Source organism: Glandiceps talaboti, chromosome 8, assembly GCF_964340395.1.
Source record: "Glandiceps talaboti chromosome 8, keGlaTala1.1, whole genome shotgun sequence".
Taxonomy (NCBI): domain Eukaryota; kingdom Metazoa; phylum Hemichordata; class Enteropneusta; family Spengelidae; genus Glandiceps; species Glandiceps talaboti.
The window spans coordinates 6507461-6523263 of record NC_135556.1 but is presented as its reverse complement, the minus strand read 5'-3'; the positions used below and the strand labels follow the sequence as shown (position 1 = coordinate 6523263).

The 15803-nt window shown below is 35.2% G+C and overlaps 1 protein-coding gene across 1 annotated transcript; it reads right to left on the bottom strand.

Moving 5' to 3' along the window:
• Nucleotides 1-713: 713 nt before the first annotated feature.
• On the bottom strand, nt 714-14786 carry LOC144438988 (septin-11-like). The gene is made up of 10 exons (XM_078128222.1): nt 14750-14786; nt 12451-12565; nt 11755-11868; nt 10894-10975; nt 10135-10393; nt 9763-9852; nt 7578-7674; nt 7088-7256; nt 6602-6734; nt 714-5589 (listed from the first exon to the last, which is right to left on the bottom strand). Exons 1-10 carry the CDS (start codon nt 14774-14776, stop codon nt 5398-5400), a joined length of 1278 nt encoding a protein of 425 aa, XP_077984348.1. The 5' UTR covers nt 14777-14786; the 3' UTR covers nt 714-5397.
• Between the last annotated feature and the right edge of the window lie 1017 nt (nt 14787-15803).

Sequence of the window (15803 nt, the reverse complement as noted above, 5' to 3'; positions counted from 1 at the left end):
CTTACTTTTCTTCTTCTTCTTGCTATGTAAGATAAACACGACATTGAATACATCTTGATATAATATGATACTATCTCTCGGTGTGAGTCAGATCCAGCTGGTCGCATAGCAACATGTAATCTTGTTTGTTTGTATGGATGGATGGATACAAGAATACCATTAGCAATTATGATGCCAGTATATAGAGAACATAGTGTATGGAGAATACGACACTGGTAATCCAGCTTTCGGTTTAGTAAGGTAGACGCAAACTATTAAAATCTATTGTTTCTCAATGTCATAGATGAAATACGTGTTAGTAGTTTCTCTGTTGTGCGACTCTAATTACCCTGTAATCAACATAGTGTAAACATTGGAAGTCCCAAAACAGCAAGTTCATGGAACTCTAAATAAACTAGCTTTCAGAGAGTTGCCCTACTGAGACTATATGCAACAACAGTTTTAGTTTGTATCTATCTTGGAAAATCGAGGGCTCAACTACCAGTGTATTAAGCTTATTCACAGCAACATTACTTGGCAGTTCGTATATGTCGCTGTTATAAATTATCAATCCGGGCAGGCAATAGTGTGTGTCCCTGTGGCTGGTCGGATGAGACAACATCAACGCTTTCCAATCACTGTTACATCCATCACCACACACTTACAAACAAACAAACAAACAAACAAACAAACAAACACACACTACACACCAGAAATGTATCTTTTGATAGGATATTTATTTATGAATATTGGTTTACATACTAAATATAGCACACATAATCTATAGAACATTGAATATGCAGGTTAAATGTCAATAAAATGTCTGCATCGTAATTTACATATGGATGTAGAAAAAATGCAAAATACAGAAGACTTGAGTTATGCAGAGTTAACAGAAGTGAAAAACTAGCTAGGTACAAAATGGTTATTTCTTGGTTATCTACGGACAAAAATATTTTACAAATAACTGATATATACTAACTTAAAAAGTAAATAAATACTAGATACATATACTAATGCATAACATAAAGCACCATATTATAAATATTAACCAATGTCAATTCTGGGTATTTCATGGATGTTTCTTGTGGCTGGTTGCGGTTGCCTTTTTTTTCCCTCACACAGTCAATGAAGTTTGGAGAAGATGCTAAAGTTTGTTACAAAATAATGATTGCGAGAATGAATGTTCATGGACTCTGGGTTCATAGTTAGTAATGAAAATTTCTACTCACAGAGTCAAAACATTTCTTAGCAGCGAATCCCAAATTTGTCGCTAACATCTTGTCAGCATTGTCAGGGGTACAGGGGGGTGGGTGTCCTACAGTAGGCTGTTATGAGTGTCTTGGAAGAGACACGCGAAATGAGCTTGAGAAAAACAGGTGGGATTTTCATGTCTACATCCTGGTTTTAAAATAGTCATTGTTTTCTAATGCGCATAAATTTGACAACGATCTGATTTGGGAAATGTTGGCAAGAAACAGAGTTATCATTACTGATTTGATGGCTGAGGGTTCAAAAACCTAAATTCAAAATTAATTTTCCACTCTAATTTGATACCAGGATGGGTGTTTATATATATATATATAGTAAGTTTTTCAGGTACAATAATAATCTTTTAAGTTTTCCATTTATTCATATATCTGATCTTGATTTTCCTTCATTTCTGATGAACTTAAACTGAAAGGCTCTGAATTATTCAGCTTTCAAATATTCACACAGCCAAATACATCAATACAAGATGGCGGCCACAAACGAGATCGGATTGACAAAAATCAGGCAGTCTGTCTCTCAATTCGATAGTATTCAAATATCAGAACTTGTCACAAAATGAAAGTTCCTTTTTTTAACAGCATCGATGATTCAAGTATGTAGACAAGACTGGCCAAAAATGTTGTAATAAAATACCGTAATAACAATAATGCAATGAAATATTCATACTGATTTTTAAAAAATAATACAATAACACTGGTTTTAATTTATGATCACAGAATAACATGACATCAGAATACTTTCTCTTTGCATTGTGGGACGTCTCATAAAATTGATATTGCTGTACCAGCCATCCCAATCTGTTTAACCACAGTACTAGCTAGTACTGACTTAATGTACGTGTACACTTACTAAGACCTAGGGTTGTATAGGTTGCTCCTTGCCTTGCTTGCTACCAATTGTCATTTACAGCCAATGGTACCTAAAACAACGTACACCACAAATTAAAACAGCACTTTTGTATCACAAATTTCACTTCAGGCGATGATTCTGACCACTTCTTACAAATTTACATTTTTTGTCTCCAATTTTATTTTATCGCGGATAGTTATCAAACCAATGTATTCATCTTTGAATTACTTTGCAAGGTATGTATAACACATGCATGCAGTACAAATGTAGACAGATATCTGTTTATAACATCGCTCCGAGCTCAGAACCTATTGGCTTACCACCATAAGCACCGAACCCATATTCACATGGGTGTTAGTCCACTTTCATCATTATCTCATTGCCATGGAAACATTGAAATTAATTTGAATACGGCGTTAGCAACATGCAGTTAGTAAGACTAGTTTTGGGAAATAGTCAGAATCATCAACTGAATGTGGCAAGCAAGAGATGAATAATTTTAGTTAATTAACATGGTTAATCATTTACAAATTACAGCTAGCCTTGTTATTTTAACATGATATATAATGTCAACTTAGCTTTGCAATTTGAACTCAGCCTGGAATGAATGAACTTACAGCATGAAGAGACATGGTGGTATGGAAATCAGTCATGAGTTGAACACACTGAAGAAATTTAGTTAGTTCAGACAAAAATTAAAAGTTGAATGCAAATGGAGATGAAATACGTTTTGGAATGATAATACGTAAAAATGAGTTCTGAAAAAAAAGGTGTAAGTAACTTAAATGGCAGCGTAATGTTTTAATACTGGTGATAACAGAAATCATGATATTTTGTCAAAGTATACCTGTTAAGCATCAAATCACTACTACATGCTAATTACTTTGCATAGTTTCAAGGTTCAACATAACCTCATACTACTAACCCCGCTGTTCAACCTTACGTCCCCTATTTCATCACAATTATAGTATCTGCCGATTGTTTTCGGTGCGGGTTCGTCCACTTGCGGGGTACGTAGGTTGTTTTACGCTATCTCTAAACGTCTTCAAATGTAATGTGTTGTGTTTAAGTAGTTTGTAGCTGAGCATCTCGCTGCCTTCTCCCAAATTAAAAATAATTAAAAATAATACCAATAATATAATAATAATAATAATTAATCATGAAAAAATAACACAATTGCATGACATAATACCAAATGCTACACTGTAACTGATACACTTATTTCACATGAAATTAATTTCAGTTTTGCAATAAATTGACAATTTTGTTTAAAAAATATTTTTTTTCCTTTATACATTTCTGAAGTTCAAAATCCGTATGCTGTTACTTATCATGTTCTTCCACTCAAAATACCAGATACAATGTATTCTTGATTGAGGGTGAAAATTGACAAACTTAGTTGTCTTGTAAGTAAGTGTATATTACTGTATTCTGTGGCTCTCTCTATATATTTACTACAATACCATGACAATGTTGGAGTAGAAACCACTGGTGTACGTGTAGCAAGTGTGATAGCAAAAAAAGAGAGTGGTGTGTTGCTCATTGTTATTACCACAATTGTGCGAGAGTAATTTGAATAAGTCTTATTTTTCAGTACACTAATGTCAATGTTAGTTAGTTAGTATACAGTATACAACACTGTTGGTAAGTAGTTTGGTAAGGTTGACTTACAACTGTTAATTGAAGTGTGTTGATAAGGTGTTACTTACGTTACAAATGACATTAGAGTGTTATTTGGAGTTTAAGAAAGGGTGTTTTAATCCGAGAGAGACAGAGAGGTAGAGTGTCTTTATCTTAACTGTAAAGTGGGTAAATATACTAAGTAATGTTAGTCCATTTTTTAAGAGTGCTGGTCGAAAGCATGGTTTGGTTGTGGAGTGATGGAAACGAGCAGCAACTCTTCCAAGTTATTGTGTTAAGTCACGTGCCGTTCCAGATACCGTACAGCGCACATCCAAAGCATAACCCACTGAGAATAACATACACAAAATAACAAGAAAATACTTGTCAGACACTAGGTTAATGGTTACTCCATACACAGGATAATAATTGCAATGGGGCTGGACTGATGGGTTGTTTGATCACCCTGTTCATTATCTGACTAGCAAGTTGTGTATCTCAGTGTCTTTTTTTCTGACTTTGCAACTTGTTGACATACGAAGTGTCCTTTTCTATAAACTTTACAGCCAGTAGTTCAGACAGGATTGGCAAAAGAATGCAGCTAGCTGAGGCTTCCTGACTCTCCTTTTCACCACAAAAAATGACGGTAATCGCAACTGGACACATATAGAAATAGGGAATGTTAGCGAGACCTTAGTTTGCCTCAAGTCATCACACAGATACATATAGAAACATGAATGTGTAAGCACCACCTATGCACTTCCTGAAACTATTTACACTGGCGTTTAAAACAGCGAGGTCGTAGTTGACCTCCGAGTTCGTCCGATCATCATATTAATTAATACACAGAAACATGAACATCAGAACGATTTAAAGTCTTCTTAAACTGTTTACACTGATAGGCATAGTCTTATCTACGTAAATTTTTCCGAAAAAAGGACATAGAAAGTAAAATGCACACATACAAGTTTACTTGAACCAAAACGAAAACGTTCCCTGGCCAAATATTTTAGGGTTGACACGTGCTTACAAGACAAAGTGTAACAACACTGATACACTGTAACAGGTATTATGGAAGAAAATGACAACTGCATTTATCTTTTTAACTGACAAAAGGAACACAAAAAATTGATACTAAACTTAGCAAATGATAGTGGTGAAAGTGTAGCTGGGATTTCATCATGATTTGCATGCATAACTTAACAAAAAAAAACACAAATTGACTAGCACTGTGCTCTTTATGTAAGTGACTGTCACCAGCAAGTCAAAAAAGAAAAAAATGAAAGAAAAATGCATGTAGCAAAATAAACATACAGCTGTTTGCTTTTAATACAGACGTTACAAAACGGAAAGGTTCTAACTCCCTACAGTAACTGACAAGCAACCCTACAACATTCCTCATGAAAAAAAAATAGAATACTTTCAAAGCATCATGCGCGATGAGTACAACCGTCAAATCTTAAAATCTATCCACCCCTCCAGAATAAATGGTACAATTCATGCATCCATTGCTTTCTGTAGTAGGCTAGCAGATTAGAGTTTGGAAGTAGGGGATACCAGACCAGTTACTGCTAGAACCAAACCATCCCGCTCAGTGACTACTAAAACAGGGAGATTGCAGTGAGCATTGGTAGCATACATTGCTTACACGGATTGTATGTAGAGTAACTCATTCAATTACTTTTTCTTGCCCTTGATGGTTTGGGAAGCTTGTGCAGCGGCTTGCTCGGCTGCCACTTGGGCTTGCTGGGCAGCTTGTTTCTTTTTGTTGAACAGGTTAATTTCTTCCTCTAGCATCCTCCTCTTCTCGTCCACTTTCTTCTTGTCCTCGGTGTGATGTTTCTTGAGAGCATCAAACTTTTCATGCAGCTAGTAATGAAAAAGAGACAAAATTCTCATTAGGTGACATTTCTGGTAACATAGCCTCAGAAAATAGGGTAGGTAGGTCAGGATTTTATTTTATTTTATCTTTTTAACTTTGTTTAATTAAAAATATCGCTTCGAGACAAAACAAAAGAAATGTCGGTCAGACTCAGAATACCCCTTCTGTGATAGTTTGATGAAATATGTACAGACATCACCGGGGAAAGAAAACAATCGTGCATGACGGTCAAGAAGACAAAGAATTTCTCATCTTTTTGTTTTAAATGTTTTAAAAGAAAATGTTTTATAAGGTCGACTGCTTAATCTAGGGTCAGTTGAGTTATCGGAAACACACATTTTTTTTTTTATTTTGCCGTATCTGAAATAGAATTTTCAAGAAAAGTAACACTCAATTTCAATTCCTTTGTGAATACCATGACTTCTGCTCTACAGAGGAATGACTGAAGATACCCATCAGAAAATTTTGAAATTTGACCCTCGAGCCTGAAGTAAAATGTTCTTGCAAGTTGCAGGTACAGGGGAATCCTGAGTATGGTGGCATTCTCTTAATCACACATGTAGCAAAACTGTGTATTCAAGTGGGATTAATACCCATCAAGTGTTGGATAAGAATTTAAATTTGGGTGAGGATAATTTGTCTGGCAGAGCTATAGAATAAGTTGGTCTTCAATGAAAGAGTGGCTCCGATGATAAGATAGCGCTAATGCCAGAACCTAGGATTAAATCAAGTGCCTTCAAAACACGAGGGACGTTATAACTCACCAAGTCATTAACAAGAAAATGTAAAATCAATGAGTGGCTGAGTAAGATTCATAGATTATCAGATTATTGAGGTAATATAGTTGGGCAAAGTGCGAGCTTTGACTGCATGATCTCATTCAGTTAAAAAAGACATGAAAAGATTTTGATGGACATGGTTCCATGGCTTGCCAAATCTTTAAAATCTCCTAGAAATATCATCGTACTGCTGTACAACCTGGCAGCCACATCACTTTACCTCTTTCTCTGATTGTTTCAATTCTGCTTCCTTTTCTTTGACTCGTACAACAAATGATTGTCTCATTTCATCCTCCTTCTGTTGTAGTTGCTGCACGTGAGCTTGACGCTTGGCTTCATACGTTTCTTGTAAGCTGAAATCAACAAATCATTTACTGTATGTTACTATTCTGACATATACATAGTTGAAAGTCCTTCAGAAAGTTTCACTTACAGCAGTATAACAGAACCCCATGATGTGCAATCACCAGTTTGGCACACTTGCGAGTATTTGCACTAGTGCTTGTGGTGTTCTCAGTTTCTCTGTACTTTCAAAAGTGATGCAAAAGTGCAGCAGTAAGCACCCCAAGGATGGTTGCAAATCTACCGAGTTCCCACTATGGAACTCAAATGTCATGGAGTTCTGTTATCACCATGTGTGTTTGATAGTTTGCTTTGACTAACACACTTCAAATTGATAAAACTGTGAGAGGAGGACAGTTTTTACCTTGTTGGTTTTCCTTCTGGGTCACTATCCATAAACCCCATTTCTTCTAGTCGACATCGTCTGTACAGTTCATAGTGGCGTGCATGTGTCTGTTCTATCAAGTCTTCCATGTTAGTTCTGATCAGCATTTCACGTAGCTTTACAAAGTCGCAGTGACTTTCATTCTCAACTATAAAAAAGGAGACAAATGTCAACATGAGATTATTAATTCATTGTGAAAATTGTTATATCATGAGTGCAATATATAAGAGAAAGTTTGGAGGACGTCTTCAGAGATGCTTAGCATACTCTGGTAGTTTTGATGAACTCAGAAAACACGCTCTCTATAAACTGAATTTTCATTGTTTTGAAGCTGGTTGGAGATGGGATAGAGGTGGCAGCAAGCAAATGGGAACTTCTTGGCAACAAATAATTCTGAAAAGAACTCAACAGTTTTTTAAAAAAGAAATAGCAACACATGGTAAAATTTCCATAACCTCATGAAATTTACCTTGTACAACACCCCATGGATATTGCCTTGCTCTTACACTTTTATTGCCCACTTTGACCTCTTCATTACTGCCAACAACAGCAAATGGTAGATGTCCCTGTAGATTACAAACATAACGGATGGTGATACAGATTAGAGATAATCATACTGAGTTACTAGATTAGAATGATAATATTCTCCAATATCTTTTTTCATTCAGTGAAGGAAAGGATGAGTGACATATAAATGGGCTTTCTCGCCAAGAGTCAAAGATGAGTGAGCCAAAACAAAGTCATGAATATCTTTTGGCTGAATTTAGGAAATATTAGGAATAATATAAATATACTTCTGCACACATAATTCATCACAAATCACAAAAATAATGGTAATTTTCAATGTTTTGACTCTGATTTCAGGCACCACAGACTAATAGCATAGGCGTGTGTTGTTGTGAGGTTGAAAGACCACGGTATAAATTCCATGTTTTGTGTTCAAACGTATTCAACTTGGCTTACACGAGGTCTCAGAATGGTTAAATCAGTATTCGCTCCAAATGAAGTAATTAGAGTGTCAAGTACTCCTGTGACATCTCACTACCCTCTTGATAACAATCATATTTCTATCCACTTTATTTCATACACTAATGGTGACAAGATTGTCAATTCCTAGTCTCTGCATGAGTGTTGATAAGCAAAGATGGTGTTACCAGTCTCTGCGAACTCTTGCAAATCAATCTCAGAAAAAATACTTTTTTAAATTTGTCATATGAATGATGCGGTATGAAATATTACACATCATGAATTATGCAAAGATTTGCTTCACTAGTGTCTTCAAATTTGTATGGCCTAAACTACTAATTTTGCCTTCAATTTTTTTTTATTGAGATAACAGTTCATCTACGAGAGTACCCAACAACACTTCATTCTTTGAGTAGAGAGACAAGTTCTTTCAGATGTACAATATCTAGTACATTACACATAACTGAAATCACAGCTCACTGAATCTAATAATTTTGCCTCACACATTCATGTATGGTGTTTTTAGAAATACATGAGTCATCCCAGGTATGCAATTCACAATAGTATTAGTAAATTTAAATACCAGACTATGACACCTCAAAATATACAGACAATAGTGCTGGTATCATCCTTAGTCATATCATGATGATATGTGTGGTAATGTTTGGTTTGTTCTACTACTTTGAATATTACAATGATGACATCATCATGTATGAGGTAATTCCTGGTCTGCTCTACTACTTTGAATATTACAGCAATGACATCATCTCCTACGAGGTAATTCCTGGTCTGTTTTACTACTTTGAATATTACAGTGCTGACATCACCTATGAGGTAATTCCTGGTCTGTTCTACTACTTTGAATATTACAATGATGACATCATCACCTATGAGGTCATGCCAAGTTTGTTTTACTACTTTAAATATTATTGGGGTGACATCATCACTTATGAGGTAATTCCTGGTCTTCTAGGGTCACTACTAGTCTAAATCAATATTGCTACTGGTATTTGAATATTTGGGGGTTATGACATCACATGGGAGGCTATTTCTACTCGAAGTCAATGTTTACTACATTGAATATTTGGGCTATGACATCATTATATGTGAGGGTGTTTTATGCCACTACAACCAGGAAATTCTACTTCCTGTGCAAACAGGAAATGCAGCTCAAATACTGCCTCTCAATGCCTATGACTATACAGTATAATTTTCATCCTATTTCAATACATGTAATGCGTTTCATGCTTAGCCTCTTGAGATAGACTTCATACTTTTGATTCTAGGCTCATGAATATATATCCTAAACAAAGGATATTTTCTACAGCATGAGCTGAAATAGATTTGTGTTCTGAAAGATTTTAATAAATTGCACAGTATGACTACGCTACAGGGCAACCAAAGGATGTATACATTTTGATTTATATGCTAATACAGTGTACACGTAGTGCTATTTAGAAGGGAAAACTTATTCAAATTCGCAGGGTTTTTACACCTGGATTTCTACAGTGTTTGCAAGTCCATGTTTGTCCATTTTTCTTTTTTCAGTTATGCAAGATATATATAGCAAAGGTACACATTTAAGACCACGATTGATAATTTTGATATGTTTTCTTTTCGCTGTTACAAGTTCTAAAATCGGGAAAACACTGACAAATATCAGGAGTGACAATTGATAACATACTTACATTCATTGTGGAGTTTAGTTCAGCTACAGTTTCATCATCAGTAGGGAACTGATAAATCTGTACACCATTACTAACCAACTCACTCATTATCTGTGATGTGAAAATACATAAAATTGATCAATACGGTTATATATTACTCCCCAATATTTTCCTTCATTCAGCCAAGAAAAATATCAGTGACCTAAGGGGGCCTTATCACTACAAGTTGCTAGACGAGTAGTGACAAACCCTTAGATCACGAATATTTTCCGGCGGAATGACAAATTAGACATTTTGCGGGTGAGATATATTTACGATTCTACCAAAAACCTTTCTCTACCATCATTCAATAACCAATATTTTTGTGTATCCCTCAACTCATTTACTTCTTACCTTGATTTTAAACTTGTGCAATTCCCCTTTAGAGACTGTATCTGCTTTGGCAATGACTGGAATAATATTGACTTTGCTATCCAGTTTCTTCATGGTCACCAAGTCCAATGATTTGAGGGTATGGCCAGTGGGGGCAATGAAATACAGGCATGCATGAATACGGGTGTCATGAAATATATGAAGGGCTCTTCTGATCTTCAACTCTTCTTGTAGGTAGCTCTCAAACTGTTTGTCTATATGGTCTACTATAGATTTGTAGCTGTAAACCAAACAGATAGTTACTAAATATAAATAAAGAGATGATAGAGAAGGCAATGATGACACATAGATATCAAGGTTTTACAGTATTTGCGATCAAACAACTGGATGTACATGTCTGAAGTTTTGAAAATTTTCACTTATCTATTTCAAATTTCAAGGCAGTGTAGAAAGAAATAAAATCCAGTTGCTTTTCTTCAATTCTCAAGTTTAATAGAAACTAAAATTATACATAATTTTGTTAGGAGTTAACATGACAGAACCCATGACGTATGGCACATTCTGGTTATTTGTCTGGGTGCATGCAGTGTTCTCTGTGGTCATACTTTCCGTGAGCACAGTGAGTGAAAATGGAACACAAAACACCACAAGCTTAAGTGCAAATACCCCGAGTGTACCACATCACTGCTTGTACAGTATAAATTCAATCTTCTATTAAATCTTTGTTCCAGGGTGAAGTCTAACAGGAAAGAGGTTACAATTTAGTCAATGCTTTCCTACCTGTCTTCTTTGTTTATTTGGTCACCAAAGCCTACTGAATCCACTACAGTTAGTTTGAGTCTAACGTTACTTTCTTGAAGTGCTGTATAAAACAGAGAGAGAAACATGTACCATATATACCATTGCAAACAGAAATATAGAATTAAATCAACAAGTCTACTACATTATTATTAATAGGAACTGACTGGGATGTTCATATAGAATTTATACCATTCCAAAAAGAGATATACAACACCATTAATATGTCTACTAGATAACAGGTCGTAAAATACAACAATGCTGTAATCTAGACTGAGTTAAGTTGACCTTACTAGAAACACTATTTTTATAGGCAATCTTGCAATACAATGGATTGAACCCTATACTGAGACTGAACACAAGACATCTATTTTACGACCTCCTGTTATCAGATACCACACTTGGTATTGATTGTTTGAATTGAACTTTCCAAAGAGTGTAATTGTTTATATACAGGGTCTTATCAATTGAGTTTATCTTGAAAATCACAGATACCTCTACTCCTTTCACACTGGTCATTTGAATTGCACAGTAATAAGGACTGACGGTTAGCAATGAAATTCTTGTGTCATTGTGAGGTGACTAACTGTGAATACATCTACCATGGATGTTTTAATTAATAATATGTACACAATAACTTGAATAAAACTGAAATATGTAACTAGCCTCAGAGGAATTTGTCACTTGATTTTTTTCATAAACATGTGATTTCCAAAAGTACAGTAAGATATTTTCTGAAAATAGAGCCTACTTGTCATCGGATTAAATTCACAAATAAGTATTAGCATACCGTCCAAAGACATACAGTTAGGTTCACAATTTTAGAGTTTCCTTGGAACTTACCATATGTCTTGGCATTAAGTTTTACATTGGGTAAGGTATGTGGAGCTGGAATACTTTCAAACTCAGTGTTAAATAAAGTGTCCATTAAGGTGGACTTCCCTAGACCAGTTTCACCTGTAGATAAAAAGAGACATTAGGTTTATCAGTTTCCAAACATTAAAGGGACATGTCGCAGATATAAACATTTTCTGTAATACATCATCTTTCTTCATAGGGGGTATGGGGGGGGGGGGTGTCATCTTTCTCCCTAGGGAGTATTTGTTAAATACACAACTAAGTACAAGTTGGGAGAAAGAAGATTAAGCACTGTTGTGCTTGTAGTTTTATGATGAAATTAGTACAGATTAACATTTTCAAACCACTTTCTATATATTTCCTGAGCTTGTATAGTTAGATTTATGAATTGTGATTAATTTTTTTTTGACAAACTAACTAATCAGACTCTACTGACACAAATTAGCACAGCTCTCAATATTTCAGTGCACTTTCTATACACTTGTCTAAACTTGTAGAATCAGTTGCATGCGTTAATGCTGTTATGATAACTTGATTCATACTACAAATATTCTGTCTAATGAGTACTACTAAAACATGTCAGTTTAGTATGATAACTATGTCTATACGATAACAAGAACTTGAACTTGCTTTTGGTTGCCACGCAGAATTAACAATTCCAAACAAGTCCGTCATACTTACCAACACATAGTATGTTAAAACAGAACCCCTGGGCAACTGATTTATTCACTAACTGATCCGGAAGACTGTCAAAACCGACATGACCCTGCAGTTTCAGATGTCTGACATCAGGACCCTGTAGGAGGTAAAAGAAAGTAAAACTACAGAATTAAAATACACCAGTACTGCCGACATTGTGAAACAGAACACAGTCTACTAAATACTAATAGGATTCAAATTTTCGTCAGATCATACTTCATAGTCTACTAAATAGGAATAACTTCTTTTTGTATTAACATTTTCACTCGTGCTATGAGTCTAAGTTTTCTGTAAGTGTTGGGAAGCTTGGCAATAGAGGTGGGATATTTTGTAAAACTTGGATAGATTTCCATACCTTCTACCATAATTTTGGTATGGAACCCTTGTAAAATGCCTTGAGAACTGAGTTAGTTTTTATCTACTACCAACCATCCTTGACTAAAATACTGGATAGTTTTACTGTTTATGTAATACAAGATAACAGCAGTTTGGTGAGTCAGGCAGGAGACCTAACAGTTTGTGGCATGCCAATTACTGACAGAGGGCACACACCACACACAGAGAGCAGCTTGGTATAACTGTGAAGCACACCTCTATAGTGTAATATACCAGTGTTCACTTCACCAAATTTTCACAGTCATGGTTAATTAGCAGAACAAATTAGTTTATTACTATGCAAATCTGTCTCTTTTGTTCTCTTCATATAACATACTGGAACTCCCTTTGATAGGATTTGTTACAAAGAAGGAAGGCAACTGTAAAAAATACAGTTGTAACGAAAACGGTCAACATACACAGGAAAGAAATTTGTATGATTTTACTTTGGTTATACACGTACAACTAATTTTGCTGCCACACTGAGATAGCCCAGAGACTTGACTTTCAGGCTTGCCAATGCTGTTCACTGGAGTAACATTGGTACCGTTTCACACTAACAAGTTAAAGTTACACTGCAGCAATGAGCTGACACCTTCCTCTAACATATACTTGAATGAATGCTGCAGAATTTATCATGCGATAATTGGTATTCTTTTATTGGCTAAACAAAATCACAATGTTTGATGACCACCTTTTCAGTTTTATGGGATATCATGGAATAACTGGCACAAGGCCAACACTGGATGTGTGAACTTTTCATTTCTATCACCAATATTCATGCCAAGGTACATATCATTTGATCTGACCCATATTGGCATCGGACTTCTCCTGAAAGTTTGCTAATACAGGTGGGGCTAATTTACATCTAACTCCCCATACATGTTATGTAATAATACATATCTCTTTGACAAAAGAACACAATAGTTATGACTCCACAGATGTCCCCAGTACCTTTGCATTTGTTTTCATAATATATACAACTTTAAACTTGACTGAAAATACCAAATAACCCCATACATTCATTTTAGCATGACATGGTTGACATATAATTTATATTACAAGTACTTTTTTTTCAAATCACAACTGATGACTTAGTGATAAGAAATATGGTGAATTCAACCTGGTTAATTTAATGTTAATATAACAAAATGATAACAAAGGGTAGTGTCAAAATATAAACAGCATTGTATATTCAGAATCTGTTGAACAATGGTGGTATCTTTCTCGTTATTAGTTGCTAAATCCAAATCTTGTAGAACAAAAACAACCTTTTTAGTCAGATACTCAATCTTCTTGAATCTTTGACAGGAAATCATGGCTTCCTGTCAAATCGAGACAGGAGCACACTCTTTGAATCGGAAACAAAAGTAAATGTATACGACATAAAACTTATCAATTTACATTGCAATATGCACATGGATTTCTACAATCCTGATCATGTACCCGCTGTCTCTAACGTAGCTGAACACAATCTCTGTTCCTTGCTCAGTATTTACGAAGAGTCAGAAGACAAATTTCTTCCCCAAAATCGGACTCTCTCTACCAACTAAAACGTCGCCAGAAATTTCAAAGAATATGTTATGCAATGGTGGATCGAAATATATAAAATAGTAGATATCAGCTTTAGTTGCATATACCTTCAAAATACAGTAGACTTGAACATTTATGGACCATGGTAATCAAACGTCAATTTCTGATTGATACACATTGTCCAATCCTGTGTTATTATCGTTCTTCGCAAAATGTCGTCTGAAAATTGAACGTTTTCTTTCAAACCTTATATACTGTTCGTAGGGTAGAAAACCACCTGAACAAATTGCCTAAGTTAATAATTTCTAATCGGCCAAATATAATACGAAATAAGTATCATTCATGTAAGTAAAACATGAAATTTTCCACTTACCGCATTTCGCTCTACTTCAGCAGCCATTTTGAATAATACTGAGCCGCCCTTCCGGTCAGCTTCCGAACATTGACGAAGATACCCGAGTCTCACAGGGGCGTGGTCTAGGGTTGTCGGAAAGAGGAGAGCGATCAGGATAAAAACGTAAACATGTACCTCGAATGTCAATTCAGGCAAAATAACGAAGGTAAAATAGCAATGAACGATTAGCCGACATCTACATCGGATTTTAATCAGATTGGTCTTACCCCATCTTTAGATATCAATATCACACAGTTGTATCAGGAAGATTTTGTTCACAACTTGTAGTTGTACGAGAAAAACGCTAAAATGCTACTCTCATGACTATGCCACGGTGATATTCATTCATTCATTCATTCATTCATTCATTCATTCATTCATTCATTCATTCATTCATTCATTCATTCATTCATTCATTTAATCAATCATTTAATCAATCAATCAATCAATCAGTCAGTCAATCAATCAACCAACCAACCAACCAACCAACCAACCAACCAACCAACCAACCAACCAACCAACCAACCAACCAACCAACCAACCAACCAACCAACCAACCAACCAACCAACCAATCAATCAATCAATCAATCAATCAATCAATCAATCAATCAATCAATCAATCAATCAATCAATCAATCAATCAATCAATCAATCAATCAATCAATCAATCAATCAATCAATCAATCAATCAATCAATCAATCAATCACGGTAACCAATGTTTTTCCTTATGGCATGTAATAATGAAGTAGTTCAGTACAAACTATCAGTTTTTGTTCATAAAGCTTTCACGTACTATATATGTACTCCCCTGACTTGGTTTTCCTTGAATTATTATAAGAGTGCTTTAATTATTAGGAGAGTGATATTCACATCTTTTATTCTCTACTGTAATGTAGATTTTTGTGCGATGGGCTGAGGTCTTAGCATTTGAAATAAAGCAGCAGATATGGCTGTCTATACAATAAATATTCTATAAAATGATTTTATTCATATCAGGCTTCAAAGGTAAGAATGTGTTATTTTGTTTTGAG